The sequence below is a fragment of the Falco rusticolus genome, chromosome 2 (genome assembly GCF_015220075.1).
Source record: "Falco rusticolus isolate bFalRus1 chromosome 2, bFalRus1.pri, whole genome shotgun sequence".
Taxonomy (NCBI): domain Eukaryota; kingdom Metazoa; phylum Chordata; class Aves; order Falconiformes; family Falconidae; genus Falco; species Falco rusticolus.
This window is the reverse complement of record NC_051188.1, coordinates 58,723,266-58,738,411: the sequence shown is the minus strand read 5'-3', so window position 1 is coordinate 58,738,411 and position 15,146 is coordinate 58,723,266. Positions and strand designations below refer to the sequence as shown.

Below are 15,146 nucleotides of genomic sequence, written 5' to 3'. Positions count from 1 at the left end.
CTGGAGCTGAATTGCCTAGCGGAAAATGGTTCTAAAATACAAAGTAGTACTGACACATTTAAGGTTTTTAATACTATCAAGACATGTATCTGGAGTGTCAATAGGTTTCTGTGCAGAAGTCAGTGAAGGGCTGGAGGCTGCCTTGAACTGTGGTCTAGTGGGTGTGCTCTAATCCCATCCATGGTGGGTAGTTAATTAGTAGAGTGGATTCAGCAAGAGAAACTGCAAGAAGCCCAGTCCAAAACTCCAAACAACACTATTGTCAGGTGCTCTTGTGTGAGAAGTCAGGAAAAGCGGCCTTTTACATGTCCCAGACCTTACAAAAGAACTGGGAGGTGGGTCTGGAGTGGGTGAGTCACTCAGTGCTTTGAGTGGGTATTTTGCTTCCCAACTTCACAAGAAACCTAGGGGTTGCAGCTTTTGGGGGGGTTTGACAATGTTTTAATCCTATTATAGATGATAAATGTTTTGGTATTTCAAATAAAGTTTAATAGATGAAGCAGAATGTTATTAACAAAAGCAGATCATAACATCCGTGAGCAAAAAATGACTGTTGAAGCACCAGAAATCTTAAAAAACAAACAAAACCAAAACACACCAAAAAAAGTCTGATTTATTCTGGACCAGCCTGTATAGTATTTTTAGTACTGGAATATCCAAAAGCAAAAACTGCAGGAGAGAAATGCAAAGAATAAAGGGCAAGTAAAACAAAAAGGACCTGGAGCTACCAGTTGTTAACATGAATTTGATGCTATGCTATCTGAGCAGAATGTACCTATAAATACTGGCTTTCATTTGACTCGCTGAGCAACAAATTTTGTGACAGACTGGTAATTGACTGAATAGTGGAGTTTATTCCCCATAAGAATGTGAGTTGATATGAGACTAACCCACCATTAAGCATTTGCTTGTCAGCTCAAGCAGGCTTGTATTTAGTACCTTTACTCAAAAGAGGGAGTAAATAAATAATGACAGGCAAAAAAGCCCTCCTGTGGTAAAAACTAAACATTAAAACTCCAGTGGATGCTAAGGCATTCATTTTTCATGGTGTTAAAATACAATGTGCATATTCACCATTGTTCTTCTAGCATTGTAAATTCATCTATGTCTTAATACAAAGGTAAAAACCTTAACACCCATATCTAATGAGTTTTCCCCCTTCTTTATTTCTAAAGATATCTGTCCTGGCAGCCTGTGGCGGTGGGGAAGGAGATACTAAAACCATTCTGTTTGTGAACAGAAAATATTCTTAATTAAAACATAAAGTGTTGTAATTGTTCTAAAGCAAGAGCTGAATTCAGCCTGTCATGAGTTAATGCCAAAGCCATTTTTGTAGACAGCATTCGAGGGAGAAGACATCTTAATTAAACTCCCTTTGTAGAGGGCATCAGAAAAGCTACTGACAGAGTATGCATGCTAACTGCAATCATGCATCCAGCTGTCACCACTGACAATGAAAAAAAGCAATAAATGCAGGCTGCAAGTGGCTGCTGTCATGCAGGCTGCTGTGGAAAAGTTTGAGAAGCTCTTGCTTTGTCCATTCAGCACAGCATCTTTCAATTTTTAGCAACCACCTCTAATAACTAGAAGTCAGGACAATTCTTTCCAGGGTGGAGCATTACAGGCTTGTCACACTGAAGTGTTCAAAATCAGAAGTTAAGGTGCAAAATAAGATCAGTAAAAATCAGTAGGAGATGTTGAACTGTCCTTTGATTTTGATCCATGATGAAGTTTGCTGGTTTGGGTTCTCCCCCCCCCCCCCCCCCCCCCCCCGAAGTCAAGGTGTTTAAAATTAAAGAGAAATTGTATTTTTCACATAATCACCTCAGTGTGGTGGCTAGGACTGTAAAAGAACTAGTAGCAAAATATCTGTAATAAAATCATGAGAGCTGGGAACTCTTTGGTTGTCTACTCACACCCTGTTCATTTGTGTTCTTTTGCCATTCCCTTTTTCTTTCATGTGAGAAGAAAAAGGCATGCGGTGTAAAGTAAGGGGTAAGAGTAATTGCTGGTCTGTCTACCACTGCAGTGGGAGTTAAAAAGTATAATGTATCCAGCGTCCATGTGGACAGATAGCATCTGTCTTCTGCTGGTATTTCTGGGCCATGCTGGTCACTCAAAATGTGGTCAAGAAGAATTCGAGAAACTGATCTGTAAAGCACCTGAAGCTGAGACAGTAATATTGTTAAGTGACAATGGGTAGATAAAATGCTATAGAAATACAGGGAATAGTGAATTTCTCTTCTCTGCTTGCTGACCAGGTGCCTCAAAAAGGACCTGTCATTTATTTTTCTGCAAGGAGAAGAGATAAATTCCTTGCCTGACAGGATTGTCTGCTTCATCTTGGAGATAGTTGCCTTGAGGCTGTATAGAGTAGTCTTTTGACTACAGCTTATTATGGCTAGCATTGAAATTAATGAGTTATTTCATACACCTCCATCACTAAACCTGGGTTGCTTTTTGGCTAAGATCAAAGAAATACCATGTTCATTTCCTAGCTCCCCCCAGGTTTTGAGCACTGTACTGTTGAATTTAGTTATTACTTAGTTTAATTTGTGGATGCAAAGTGTTGGTATATATATTAATATGGTGATAAAGAACTAGTAAAAAATGCATGATCAAATTACTTTTCCGGAATAAAAGTTTTAATCTTGCTAATGACAAGGTAGGAACTTAAGGTACAAAAGATGTTCTTAGGAGGGTGGGTAAAAAGGGGTTTAACAATCCACAGGAAAGAACGTAAAGAGAAAGTTTCAGTTGCTACATTTCATGGGAAGAAAAAGACTTTTCTTTATTAGTTCCCCTTTACTAGTCTACAGAGATCTCCTTTGCACAATGAAAATATTAATTAGTATCACATTATTAATAGTAAATTACAGTTTTCAATGAAACATTCAATTGAAAGAGCCATGTTTTGGGACAGTTTTGTTCACTTCTCTGACAAATGAAACCATTAAAACTATATCAAGTGAGATATGACACATGACAAGGATCCTCTGGTCTCATGCTATAATAGTTATTATTTTGCTGTGTTTGGACTTGAGAGAGCAAATAAATGGGGGATTCATACCCTGCCTCATCTCACATAGCCTGAAATGCTAGCTGAAGTGCATAGCTATCCACCAAATTATTTTTGTTCAGTTATAATTTTGGGTAGCTGGTAAAGCAGGGTTAACTTTAAATAATGCTTTTTGAAAAACATAGACAAATGATTGTGCAATTTATTGTTAGAAAGTAGATTTTATTTTTGAATTTAGAAAAAATAATAGAATCAGTATAAAGAACAACTCTGAAAGTCACTTCTAAGTTTCACGTTTCCCATGAAGCCATAGATGTAAACAGCTGGTGATAGTGAGTTGACTGTACTTTGCCTTCCTATGATACTTCTTTAAGCTAGATATTTATTCATCATTCTTTAGGTACCGAAACTGTTTTTCAAGATACTGATATTTTCCTGTAAATACTTTTAAAAGCTCTAGTTTTAATAGTATTTTTCTAGTATTTTTCTTTTGTCTTTTAAGACACCATTTTAATATGTGTAAAGTATGTTTAAAATCAATTTGGAAGTGAATATTGAAAGCATATGTTGATAGAAACAGTGCCTGTGTAAAAGGAACTCATATTTCATTTTTTAAATTATGAAAGTAAGACAGTACATTTAAAGAAAATACAGTTTTTTCTATTGATAATTTTTAAAAACATTTGTTTCTGAGTATACTTATATAAAGACAGAGAAACTTTTGCCAATGTAAAAAATTACAGGAAGAAAAATTTGCAGTTAAAAGAAAAAAAAGATTGTAATGTGCTTACGTGTTGATCATCAAATGTTTCTATTATTTCCATATCTCCAAAGTATTACAGTGTTAATATTTATAGTAACAGGTTTTATTATATTTACAGTTTAATCTTATATTCTTAATTTATATGGGTTTATTGTTTAATATGACTTTGTAATTTGGATATTCAATAAAAACTTGACATTTCCATAATTGTTTCATGAAACTGAGCCTCTATAGAAAACTTCAGAGCATTTCACTCAGAGGCAGTTTTGTTTATCCGTGTTTATTTTCACCTCCCCTTAGGATACTGTAAGTAACTCAGTGTAATTGATTGTGAGAGCAATTATACATAATCCAAGGAGGATTTTACATTCTGGCCACAGGGTTGCATGGAAATAATTCCTGTCTTCTTTAGATTCACCTGTTCATTTTATTACATATCTGTCTCAAAGTCTTTCTGATTTTAGTTCATTATTGCAGGAGTAAGCATGATAAAACGTAAATGCTTTTAATGCCAATGTCCTCACAATTTTATGTACTGGCTGCCTGGAGTTGAGCCTAATAGTTTATGTTTAACAATATTAATTCCAGTGACACATGGAGGTGGTGCTGTTGATTTTTTTTTTAAAATGCGATGTCCTCTTCCTCACCACTGAACCAGTTCTGCAGCAGCTTAATTTGTGATTTGGGAAAGCACCATCACTGAGATGAATCATAAAGTTGTGGCTTAGCAGCCCCTGCCCAATTCTTGGCAATTTTCTTAAATGCAGAGTATTGAACAGGATAGCTTAACTGTTCAGCTACCTGAATTTCCCATATACTTTTAGCTTACTAAGAGTTTTTTTCCTCATTTGAAGGAGAGTTGTGGCTTGCCCCGACTGTTGGTGTTATTCCCTGGGGATTGGGAGAGGGAAGGTGAATGGTATCGACCTTTAGATTGGTAAAATATTTTCGTAACTCTTCAGATGGGACTGTTACAAATTATTCTACTGGATAAGTCCAGCACTTTTGGTAGAGAGTGAAAGGAAACAGAACTTTTCCTCCAAGTATCCTTAAAACTTACATGAAGTATAGTAAGTTACTAACATGTATGAAACAAGTAGGGTTTTTTAAATGTTTTGTTAGTGACTGTAAGGCTCTTTAGTTGTTGCTGAAATCTAAAATTTTTTTGCAGGGCTTAGCTTAATCTTGTTTAAGTCTTTTGACTACAGGTGTTTGGGGTATTCTTTTGTTCTGTGTTTTACCTGTGTTAATTATAATGAAGGATGTTGGAGGCAGAGAACAGGACATGCAACTGGCCTAATAATACTCTGTGGCAAGATTTTTCTCCATCAGGACCCATCCTGTTTTAGTACTTACTTTTAAGACAGCAATGCTGCTTCACCAAACTTCCTCCTACAGTGAGAGAAGTAGGGATAACTCTTGGAAAAAGTTTTGAGGCTAGTGACAAAATATGTTTGTCTTTCAGATCCCCAGCTCAAGGGTATAGTGACCAGGTTATATTGCAGGCAAGGCTACTACTTGCAAATGCACCCCGATGGAAGTCTCGATGGAACCAAGGATGACAGCAGTAATTCTAGTAAGTGACTGCCCCAGGGGAATGTCTTAATCGCACACGCAGACTGCATCACTCAAGTGTGTACGTGCAGACACAGTGTTAATGCCTTTGGAGGGTTTCTGAATGTGTTTTGTCAAAAGGAGGAGGGTTCTGTCCATTTGAAGCCTCATGACCGCCAGTATGGCTCATGTGGGACGTTGGCCTAAATGTATTCCCTCTGAAGGGGAAGGCGTAAATGCTGATGGACCTCAAGGGTGAGATATTTAGGCCAATGGTTGTCTTCTGGTAATTTTATTAAAATGTTAAAATTACATTTAAAATATTTTATAAGTAATATAATATATATATGACATAAATGTCTTATCTTGAAATAAATAACAACAACAACAAAAAGATGGAAACAAAAATTCCTTGAAAATTCTGATCATATGGGCCCTGATTCAACAAAGCGAACAAGTGTATGTCTAACTGTCAAAGTCCTGCTTAAAACACATGCTGAAGTACCTTGCTGAATGGGAGCTAAAGATCCCACAGTCCCAATACCAGCAAGAGTTCCAATGACTTTAAGAGAACTTCTGCCAATGTAGGGACTGTGAAAGTGGCAGTTTTCAAAAATATTGCAAACAAAAGTGGTCTTGAAAATCCATGGGTTGCTGGTTTGATACTGTTTTCCTATGATACTGCCACATATTTTTATTCAGTGAGCATATGTATGTTTGATAACTTCAGCTGCAAATGATAATTAAGCAAACCTATTCTTACTCTAGAAACGGTTGGGTTTTAATTTTCTGTTTAGCAGAGAACATTTGTATTTTGTTTATTTTAATGATAATGGCATATTTAAGTAACATTTCTGTGTGATCTTGAGGTCCATTTTAAGCAATTTTAATATAAAAGTTGTATCTTTCTATTATGCATATGTAAATAAGCCTTTAGTTTCCTCAAAAATTTTGGAATTAGGCTATAGAAATTAAGGGATTTGAGATTTCTGCTTTGCTTTCATTAGGTCCTTTTTTTATCTGTTAATGCACGGCTGTCATTTTTAACACATTTCATCAACAGATAGCATGATCATCTGTTATTGTTTGGGGTTTTTTTAGAATTGATAAAAATAATTTATTAACATATTTTGATGTGTATTTCTCTGCTTGTTTTCCAAGTGTTGTTTTATATCACACATACCCCCTCTTGTTTCTTTTCTTCCCTTCTTCCCTCAGTGTGTCCATCTCTCATGACTGCTTCTGTACTGGACTAGATAGTAAGACCTTGTACAGACAAGATAATTATTGCTTTTTATAGAAGCTTTGTCTATATGAGGTCCAAGAAATCTGGCTTGGAGTGTGAGTGTTTCTCTCTCTCTCCTTCTCCTTCTCTCTCTGCCCATCTCTCTTATTTTCAGCTTCAGTGAAGAGGTGTGTATGACTGCAACAATTTTGGAATATTTCAATGTTATTTCTGGGGCTTTAAAATCTTAGAACTCTTTGGGCTTTGAATCTTTGCAAAACTACACCAGAGTGCCTTACTTTCCTCTTTTTGCTGTTGTCAGCTTTAAAAATCTTCCTTTATATTGCTTACTATGTCATTTTCCCTTTCTCTCCCCTCTTCCCTGCCTTTCTGGATTTCCATCTGTATGCCATATCTCTTATTCTTGTTATTCCAGAATATAGAATGAATACTCCATATTATAAATATTCTGAAATATAGAAATTGTCTGAACCTAACCAAATACCGTATAGCAGTATTGTGTATTTTGGATAAATGCTGTTAGATAACACAGTGCTTTATTTCAACATGATTTTTAGGCTAATACAAGTTTTTTTCCATAATGGGATGTTTTTCTCTCTTTAGCTGGTGCGATTCACTATTTTTTTTCTTCATTAGTCCAATTTTACAATATTGTTTAGTAAAGACAGTTTAGACCATAAGAACGTAAAATTAATGTTTGCCAGGAAAGCATACAATTTCCACCTTGAATTTTGCAGGTATATATGTATCAACACTATATTAAGAGCTGAAAAGACTGATCCATCGGGTATACTCATGAATATATGAATATGTGCCTGTTTCTTTCATGCTGTCGGTCTTCCTCCTTAGTTCTTATCCCTTCCCACTCTGTTTCCTTCCATTTCCTGTTGAACTTTTTGTTTCCTATTGCTTTTCTTTATTGCAGCATATTTTGTTTTTCCTTTTCTCTTTTATTTTAAAACAGTATTTTTTTTTCCTTGATAGAATTCCTAGTATTTTGATATTTTGTTTTGTGAGCTCCTTATCATTATAATCTCCACCTGAAGCATTCCAGTAAATACATTTTGGCAGTTGCCAGAGGGGGAAAATCCCGATTCTGACCATGGAGCTTTCAGGCTGCCTGTTTAATGTGCCCAGTGGGCGAAAGGATGGACATATATTAGCTGTCAATAGGATAGGTAGAACGCTTACCTTGATAGTGAGGATGACTTCCATTCGAAGTGTGTTTCATGAAAATGGAGGAAATACAGACTGCCAAAGGGTGTGCATCTCTGCCAGCCTTCCACCATCTTCTGCACTATTCACTGTCCCTGAAGCCTGTGAAAGGGTCCTCTTCATGCACTGACCATCTGAGTAGCTGAGTGTTGGAGAAACCTGAGTGAGTGAGTAGCGAATGACAGAGAAGTGATTTCTCTCTTGTCTTCAGCATAAAACTGTTTGAAGCTTAGTCATGCCACTACTTCATGTGCCATAGACAATTTGTTGTGTCAAGCAGTTAGAGTGCTTTAAGTTTAAATTCCCTTAAGTGCATATATCATTTTGTACTCATTTTACATGTATGTCAGTAAAGTTACACGCTACTGGAGTCATAGTGTTATAGAGAGGTAGCACAAAGTCAGATTAAGATGTAGTCTGTTCAAATTGAGTGATTCTGTTCACATCCATTTTATTGTTTGTCTTTAAAGCTTCTTGGTAGTCTCTTTACTGTGACTTTTTGCTTCTATCTGAAGTCAAAATTAGTTTTACCAGTGGTTTCAGTCAGCTGATACAGTGCAAGCCGTTGCTCTGTCTTGCCTTAATTCTGAGTAAAGGGTAGAGTCTGCAGGGATAGATGGCAATATTTGTAATGTATTGCTGTGCACAAACCCTTGATTGAAAAAAGAAAAAAGAAGTGACTGCTTGTAATTGCATCCCTGAACGTACTTTCGTCTGCTCATGTTGGTGGCCAAACTATTAGAACCCAATCTAAATAGACTGATGGGTTTCATGTCATTGTTTTAAAGTTGGTTTTTTTTTGGTATCTTTTCCAAGTTAGTGATGTTTTGTGACAGAGTATGAATTAATACACCTATTGGTTAATGGTGCTGAGGTTCCTTAAATCATATCACCAGACCAAAGCTGTTAGCTTAAATCATCTTGTGTGCAGTATCTACTTTTTTGCCAAACTCAGTGATCTGTGGAAAGAGGCTTTATTACATTGCTTTTCTTGGCTTAGCTGGTTTTCTTTTTCCTTTCTCTAATGCCTTACAGTTTCTGCTTTGGTTTTGTGGCTTGTTGCTAGTGATAGCAGAAGTGACTGTGGTTAAAGCTGTAGGATTAGTTACTGAGGTCCTACTCAGTGTAGTTGTCCCTCTCTAGCTCTAATTTTCCTGTATTTTACAGCAGTTCTTAGCGTTTCTTGGTGTGAACGGAACTTGCTTCAGTGTTGTCCATTGGCCTTATCATTATTAATTTGGAAAAACAAGCTCCTTCACAGAAACTGTAAAGAAATAGAAGAGACTTCCATGTTGTACTTGTGGTAACAAGTGTTACATTCCCCTCTGGTCTTCCTCGCCACCCAAAATGGTTCATTTTCAGGCTTTGGTCTATCTTCAAAGCTTTGTCTCATGAATGAAGGCTGGGTTTAGTAGGAAGACTAATTAATTGGAGAAACAGGCAATTCTGATTCTTTAATTTCGGAGATTGAAACCCTGAATCTCTCAGTGCTATGGCTTATTTTGATTCACCTGAAGAGTGTATCTTGGCCAGCAACCACTGCAAAAATTCAACATAAATTATGATACTTTCCGTAATGGGTGCTAAAACTGATTTTAACACTCAAATGTTGCTATTTGTGCCCCTTAGGAAATTACAGTCATGTTTAAAACAGATTAAAAGAGCATTACTCATTTGTAGCCTTATTTCATAAACAGATGAATGCTAAAGATAACATTACGCAAGCAGCTTTGATTTGGCTGTGCTGTACACATCTTTTGCTTATTTATGCAGCAACATGCTGTACTTCCTTTGTGGCGCTTGGTACCTGGTAGAGTTGCTGTTCAGGAAATCATGCATTCATTTAATATTTCTTTATTTTCATCTTTAAATGCATGATCCTAATGCTGTATTCATGTCTTCCAAACTGAATGTGGAAGTATTAACTTTTTAATGTCTTTCCAAAGTACCTACCACTATCATATTTTGGTTTGAAGATATTAATAAAATAATCTTCACAGCACCCTTGTAAGGTAAAGGAGATAATTAGACAGAAATAATGCACATGAAGATTAAAAAACAACACCTGCAATGATGTTGAATTTGGATTACTGAATGTTAAATTTGGATTACTGAACTGAAATATTTGCAGTCTGATTTTCATACTGTTTTTTACTGCGGTTTGTCTTCAAAGAATTACACAGGCATTTAGTCATCTATTTACATCACCTTTGGGAGTTAGGTAAGCCTGTTTCTCCCATCAGTATCATCTTAGTCAGTATGACAGGATCAATGCAGGCCATGTTCAGCCATACTAAAAAGTACGTTTAAATTAAGTCTTGTGTAACGTCAGGCAGGTAGAATGGGTTTTCTCTGTAAGAAATGGATGAATATAGTATCAACTTCCCTGCACTCATTGCCAATCTAAAAGATGTTCTGATGGAGTTGTCATTTTTGCCTGTAGGCCTGCAGATGGAAATCAAAGAAATAGTTGCCTTGATCTGATTGCAGATTTGGTGCTGTGGGAAGCTTTGTTAACTGACACAAGGGCCGTGCACATGTAGAACAGGTAGCAAATTTATAAGCCTCAACCAACTGGTCTATACCAAGCTTCTTGAGGAAAAAAGGTGATCTGTAATGGCAATTTTCTTGTAGCTACAAGCCAGTTGTATCTAAATAGACTTTCACAAGGATACGGAAATAAGACATTCAGATTTTAAGTTAATAGACATTAAAAAAAGCAAAAAGATATGTGGTGGTATTGTGTTTTGCTTAAGGAAGGAGTTATCAAAATGTGGACTTTAACTTTGGCTAAAACTTTCAGAGGATTAGAATCTAGCTCCAATTTATTCCCGCAAATCCCCTCCACCTAAAAAAATTACCTTTTTCATGCCAGTTGTTCCTGTTAACTGCCCCCCTACCCCTCGCCCCGCCACTGTCTGACCTTGTGTGTGGTGAAGTAGGCTTGCAGGCTTAGGAAAAGGGAGAGAAACCATTTGCGTTACAGTTGTGGGTTAGATGGAATATAAAGCAGAGCTAAGAATGTGGGCACAGTCTCGGCACTGACAAGGTGAAAGGGTTTTACTCATACCATTTTTGACAATTGCCTCACTTGTTTTCCCTGATGTTCCCATGTGTTACAGTTGGATTTGCCAGGCTTTATACTTAAGCATGCAGCGTGGGAGCACAGAGCACCGGGCAGAATTATATTTCCTGGGCTATTCCCGGGTACTCCCCCTCTCAACTCATCTGTGGACTCACTGGGCTGGTTTTAGGTACATGAAAATATTCAGGGACATCACTCCCCACTTAGTTTTGGGTTTGGATCATTGTCTTAAAGATAGAGGGAAGCTGGGGACACAGTTCTGTTTCAGACACATTATCTTTGGCTATGCAGACCTGAAATGCCAGCAAACTCTGGAAGGCTTTCTGGTTTTCTTAAGGCAGGTTCTTATTGGAATGTGGTAACACAGGTGACTCTTAGGAAGGCTTGAAATGTATAATTGGGCGTAAAAGTCCTGCTCAGTAAAGAGTACTGCACAGCCATGTTCTGGAGGAAATTTAATTTCCTTTGGCCAGCTTCAGAGCATGTAAAAACCACATGCTGTGCCTTACTGGTGCATGTTTTGCTCACCTCAATATGAAGCACATTGCTGAGCGTTTATCAATCAATAACTGAACGTAGACTGGCCTCCCTAGTTTCACCCAATATTGAAAGCTGAAATATTGAAATATTTTAAATATTCAATATATATTGAAACTGAAATATTTTGTGGAAGTTACTAAATATTCTGTATGTACAGAATTACAGCATTTCAGATCATGCTCTAAAATTCTATGGTCTTAAAATAATTATAGGATCTCTGACAATCTCTGATTAAAACTTTGCAGTAAAAGATACATTATATGCCCTCCTTCGTGCTTTCTAAATTCACCAACAACTATATGCCGCTCTAGGAGTTTTATAGGTTACATAAAACACTGCCATGTTACAGGGCTCTAATTCTCCTTCAGAGATGGTTTGGTTTTTTCTAGCTTTGCTAGAAAAAAATTTCTTGATAATACAGCAAATTATATCTACGTTCCAGAAGTTTTGACTGAACCACTATGATTTAGAGTTATTTTTCATTAGCAGTTTTCTATGGATGACTTGTCTTTTGTGTTCGCCTCTTCTCTTTATACAAATATTGTCTGTTTTTCCTTCCTGGTGCCCCCTCAATTGTTGCTGCCCTGCCTCTAGCATGGTGTTCAAATCCAGGTTTCCTTCTGGAATTTCTTTCCTTCTAGAAAAAAACCAACTCAACTGCCATCTGAAACCTTAGTTTTGTTGTGACAGACTCCCCCTCCACCACCCACAATAGCAGTTTCTCTGGTTTTGACAGTTTCATTTGAGGGTAATGGCTGATGTTAGTTTGTGGGGGTTTTTTTCTTAATTCCAAATGATATTGAACATTTGAAAGCCCTCAAGTCATGCAGTGTTTAGCCTATTTACTCTTAGGATATCTTGTCCATGGGTGCCATATTTCATTGGTTTACATTTTTTTGGGTGTAGATTAGAGAGGGAACCTTGTCTGTACTCAGTATGTTGCTAGTGAGCAGCTCAGCAAGATCCTAGTATGGTAGAGACTTTTGGAAACCACAGAAATGAAAATGCTATATATTTGTACTCATTCTTGTCTGATGTTATCTCTTTTGGTCTTCTTTGTAAACCCATAAATTTGTTTTCTGTTCTACCAGAGCTGTTTTGAATATATTTTTCTTTCTACAGCTGTAGGAAGTGCTCTGCTTTATACTGGCTTTGTACATTCCTAAAAGGATCTTACGTTATGTATTCTTTTTCTGCATGGCAATGTTGAAGGAAAAGCTTTTTTTCCCCCATCCAGTTCTATCTCTAAATTCTAATAGTCAACCTATGGTTTTTTGTCAGTTGTAAAGATTTTATCATCTTCATCATAAACTTTCTGTGGCTTTTGTGTCCTTTCACAAACCAGGAGTTTTCACAACCTGAGAAAATGTACTTATCCACTGCAATTACATGACCCCTTTTCTTTTGATTTGGGCTTTACCTCTGGCGTTCTGGTTACAGATAGCCTCACAGGTGACACTTGCAGGTCACACCTATGGATGTCCTTCCTAAATTTTGAGGAACTCACTATAGGTGTTACTGTGTTCCTGAGACCTGGGTTGGTGGAACCATGGTCCTCACAATCTGTGTTGAACACACAGGTTGTGCTTTTGGTTTTCATCTAAGGACTTGTGAATCCTTGACTCATCCACAGTGGAAAAACACTTAGCATGAACTCTGGCTCATCCAGATCTTTTCTTCCAAGACTGTTTGATGTGTGCTTTGTGTTTGATTTCCTAGTATGAGTCAGTAAACTTTAGTAAAGGTGTGTGCTGTCATATTTTTAGAAGAATTGGTCAGTGTCTGCTACTTAAATAATTTTTTTGCTGTTATTCTGTGGTGAGACTGGTAAACTCCGGCTCTTCGCACTGGTCTTTTTCAGACACTAATCAAAGCTGTGGTTGGTTTTGTTATTACAGAGGTGTATACCATTGCTAGAGTATCTGCTATTAGCTGTTTTAAAAATTATTTTTCTTCCCCAGAATTTCAGTATTTGAACATGTTCTATATTCACTCAATAGCATTTATACACATTTAGAGTCAAGCACATATTTTGGTGCTTTTCTGAACAATGATAAGCCTCTGCCATTCCCTGAGGTCTGTGCACTACTGCTTGTATCAAATATAGAAGAAGAATCATAGAATCATAGAAGATCTCAAGTTGGAAGGGACCCATAAGGATTCATCAATTCCAACTCCCTGCTTCTTGCAGGACTCATCATTCCAAAGCCAAAAAAAAATAATAAAAAATCACTGATCCCTTGACAGCAATCTTTAATGAAAGCACATCTTAATTCAAAATCATAAAAAAGTCTAAGAAAAGAAAAAGCTACTTGCTAGAACTTCTGTAGGATAGCTCATCTGTATTACCCTTACGATCATTTTACATTGATGAAGGAACTGTTGGGCTCTTTGACTCTTTTCAGATTCCCTGAGATACTTATGTCTGCAGCGCTGCATAAATGATTACACTCCAGTCTGCTGTGCATTATGTTTGCTAGGTAGCACTTGTGCCAAATACCAATCTATTGTGATATTTATTGCTAGATAGATACTTAGGCTTTAATTTTAAGGATTAACTTTACTAGAAGCAAGATTTTCTGTATTAGTTTAATTTTAAAATTAAAAAAAATTATATGGGGAGTAGTTTTCTGTCTTTTTACTAATGATGTATATTAGAATATTGTAATAACCATAGTATATCCACATCTGGTCATGTTTTTTCTTCACAGCTTTATTCAACCTTATACCAGTGGGACTTCGAGTTGTTGCTATCCAGGGTGTAAAGACTGGGTTGTATATAGCTCTAAATGGAGAAGGTTTCCTCTACACATCAGTAAGTACTTTCTGAACTCTGTTTAAGAGGCAAAGCTCAAGTTGAAATCTACAGAGAAATGAGATGCATATTCACTTTTAAGAAGTTCTGTGGTGTGTATATATGTATATACGTATAGTACAGACACCTGTGTACCCATGTACGTATGCAGCATATCTATAAACGGATTACAGTCAAAATTACTGTGTAGTGTGTATGAAAGTCTGCGAGTTAGCAGTCCTAACAAAACATTCTGTAGAGCTCTTTTTCTGGTAGGCTATACTGGTAGTGTGCAATACACCACAAAGACTATTATTTTCAGTTAAATTCTCCAGAATTTTTAAATGAAGACCCACAATTACTTTCTTAGTGACTTATTGAACAGAATCAAAAAGCTGCTCTAACAGTTACTTTACTTTTATTGATAAGACTTACAAGTGTAACGTCTGTCTAAAAGGTCTAACAGCCTCACAGTTTATCACCATAATCTTGTAATTGTATACTTAGCATTATTGATTTTCTTTGTTTTGCTGATATCTGAAATAAAAGTTCTGTGAGGGACTGTATCTTTGTAGAATGATCAAAGTTTAAAGAAAAATCTTTTGAGTCACAAAGAAGACTGCCGGATAAAGTGATTGGAAAGTCCTCAAACTGTTTAAGGTATTCCGAACAATTTAATGCTAATCGCTCAGTGTGTTGTAGTGAATACAAAAATCCTCAGTTTTTTCTAAATTTAGTGTCTTCACCTCATTTGAAAGGCAAATGGGCTTTAATATGAACAGGCAGTTCTGTCAGGTATTAACAAGGTGGCTTAAAGGATTTTTTCATTACTATTTTTTTATTGCCATCTATGTTGAATTTATTTACATAGTGCTTTTTCCATTTTTTACGTCATATAGTTCTTAATTCCCCACTGAGTTACAACACAGT

General features: G+C 36.6%; 1 protein-coding gene across 1 annotated transcript in view; it reads left to right on the top strand.

Moving 5' to 3' along the window:
* Nucleotides 1–15,146, top strand: part of FGF14 (fibroblast growth factor 14) — a 140,371-nt gene that overhangs the window by 29,810 nt on the left and 95,415 nt on the right. The window contains exons 2-3 of the mRNA XM_037378053.1: nucleotides 5,248–5,358; nucleotides 14,134–14,237. Coding sequence (XP_037233950.1) covers nucleotides 5,248–5,358; nucleotides 14,134–14,237 — 215 coding nt within the window. The remainder of the gene's footprint in view (nucleotides 1–5,247; nucleotides 5,359–14,133; nucleotides 14,238–15,146) is intronic.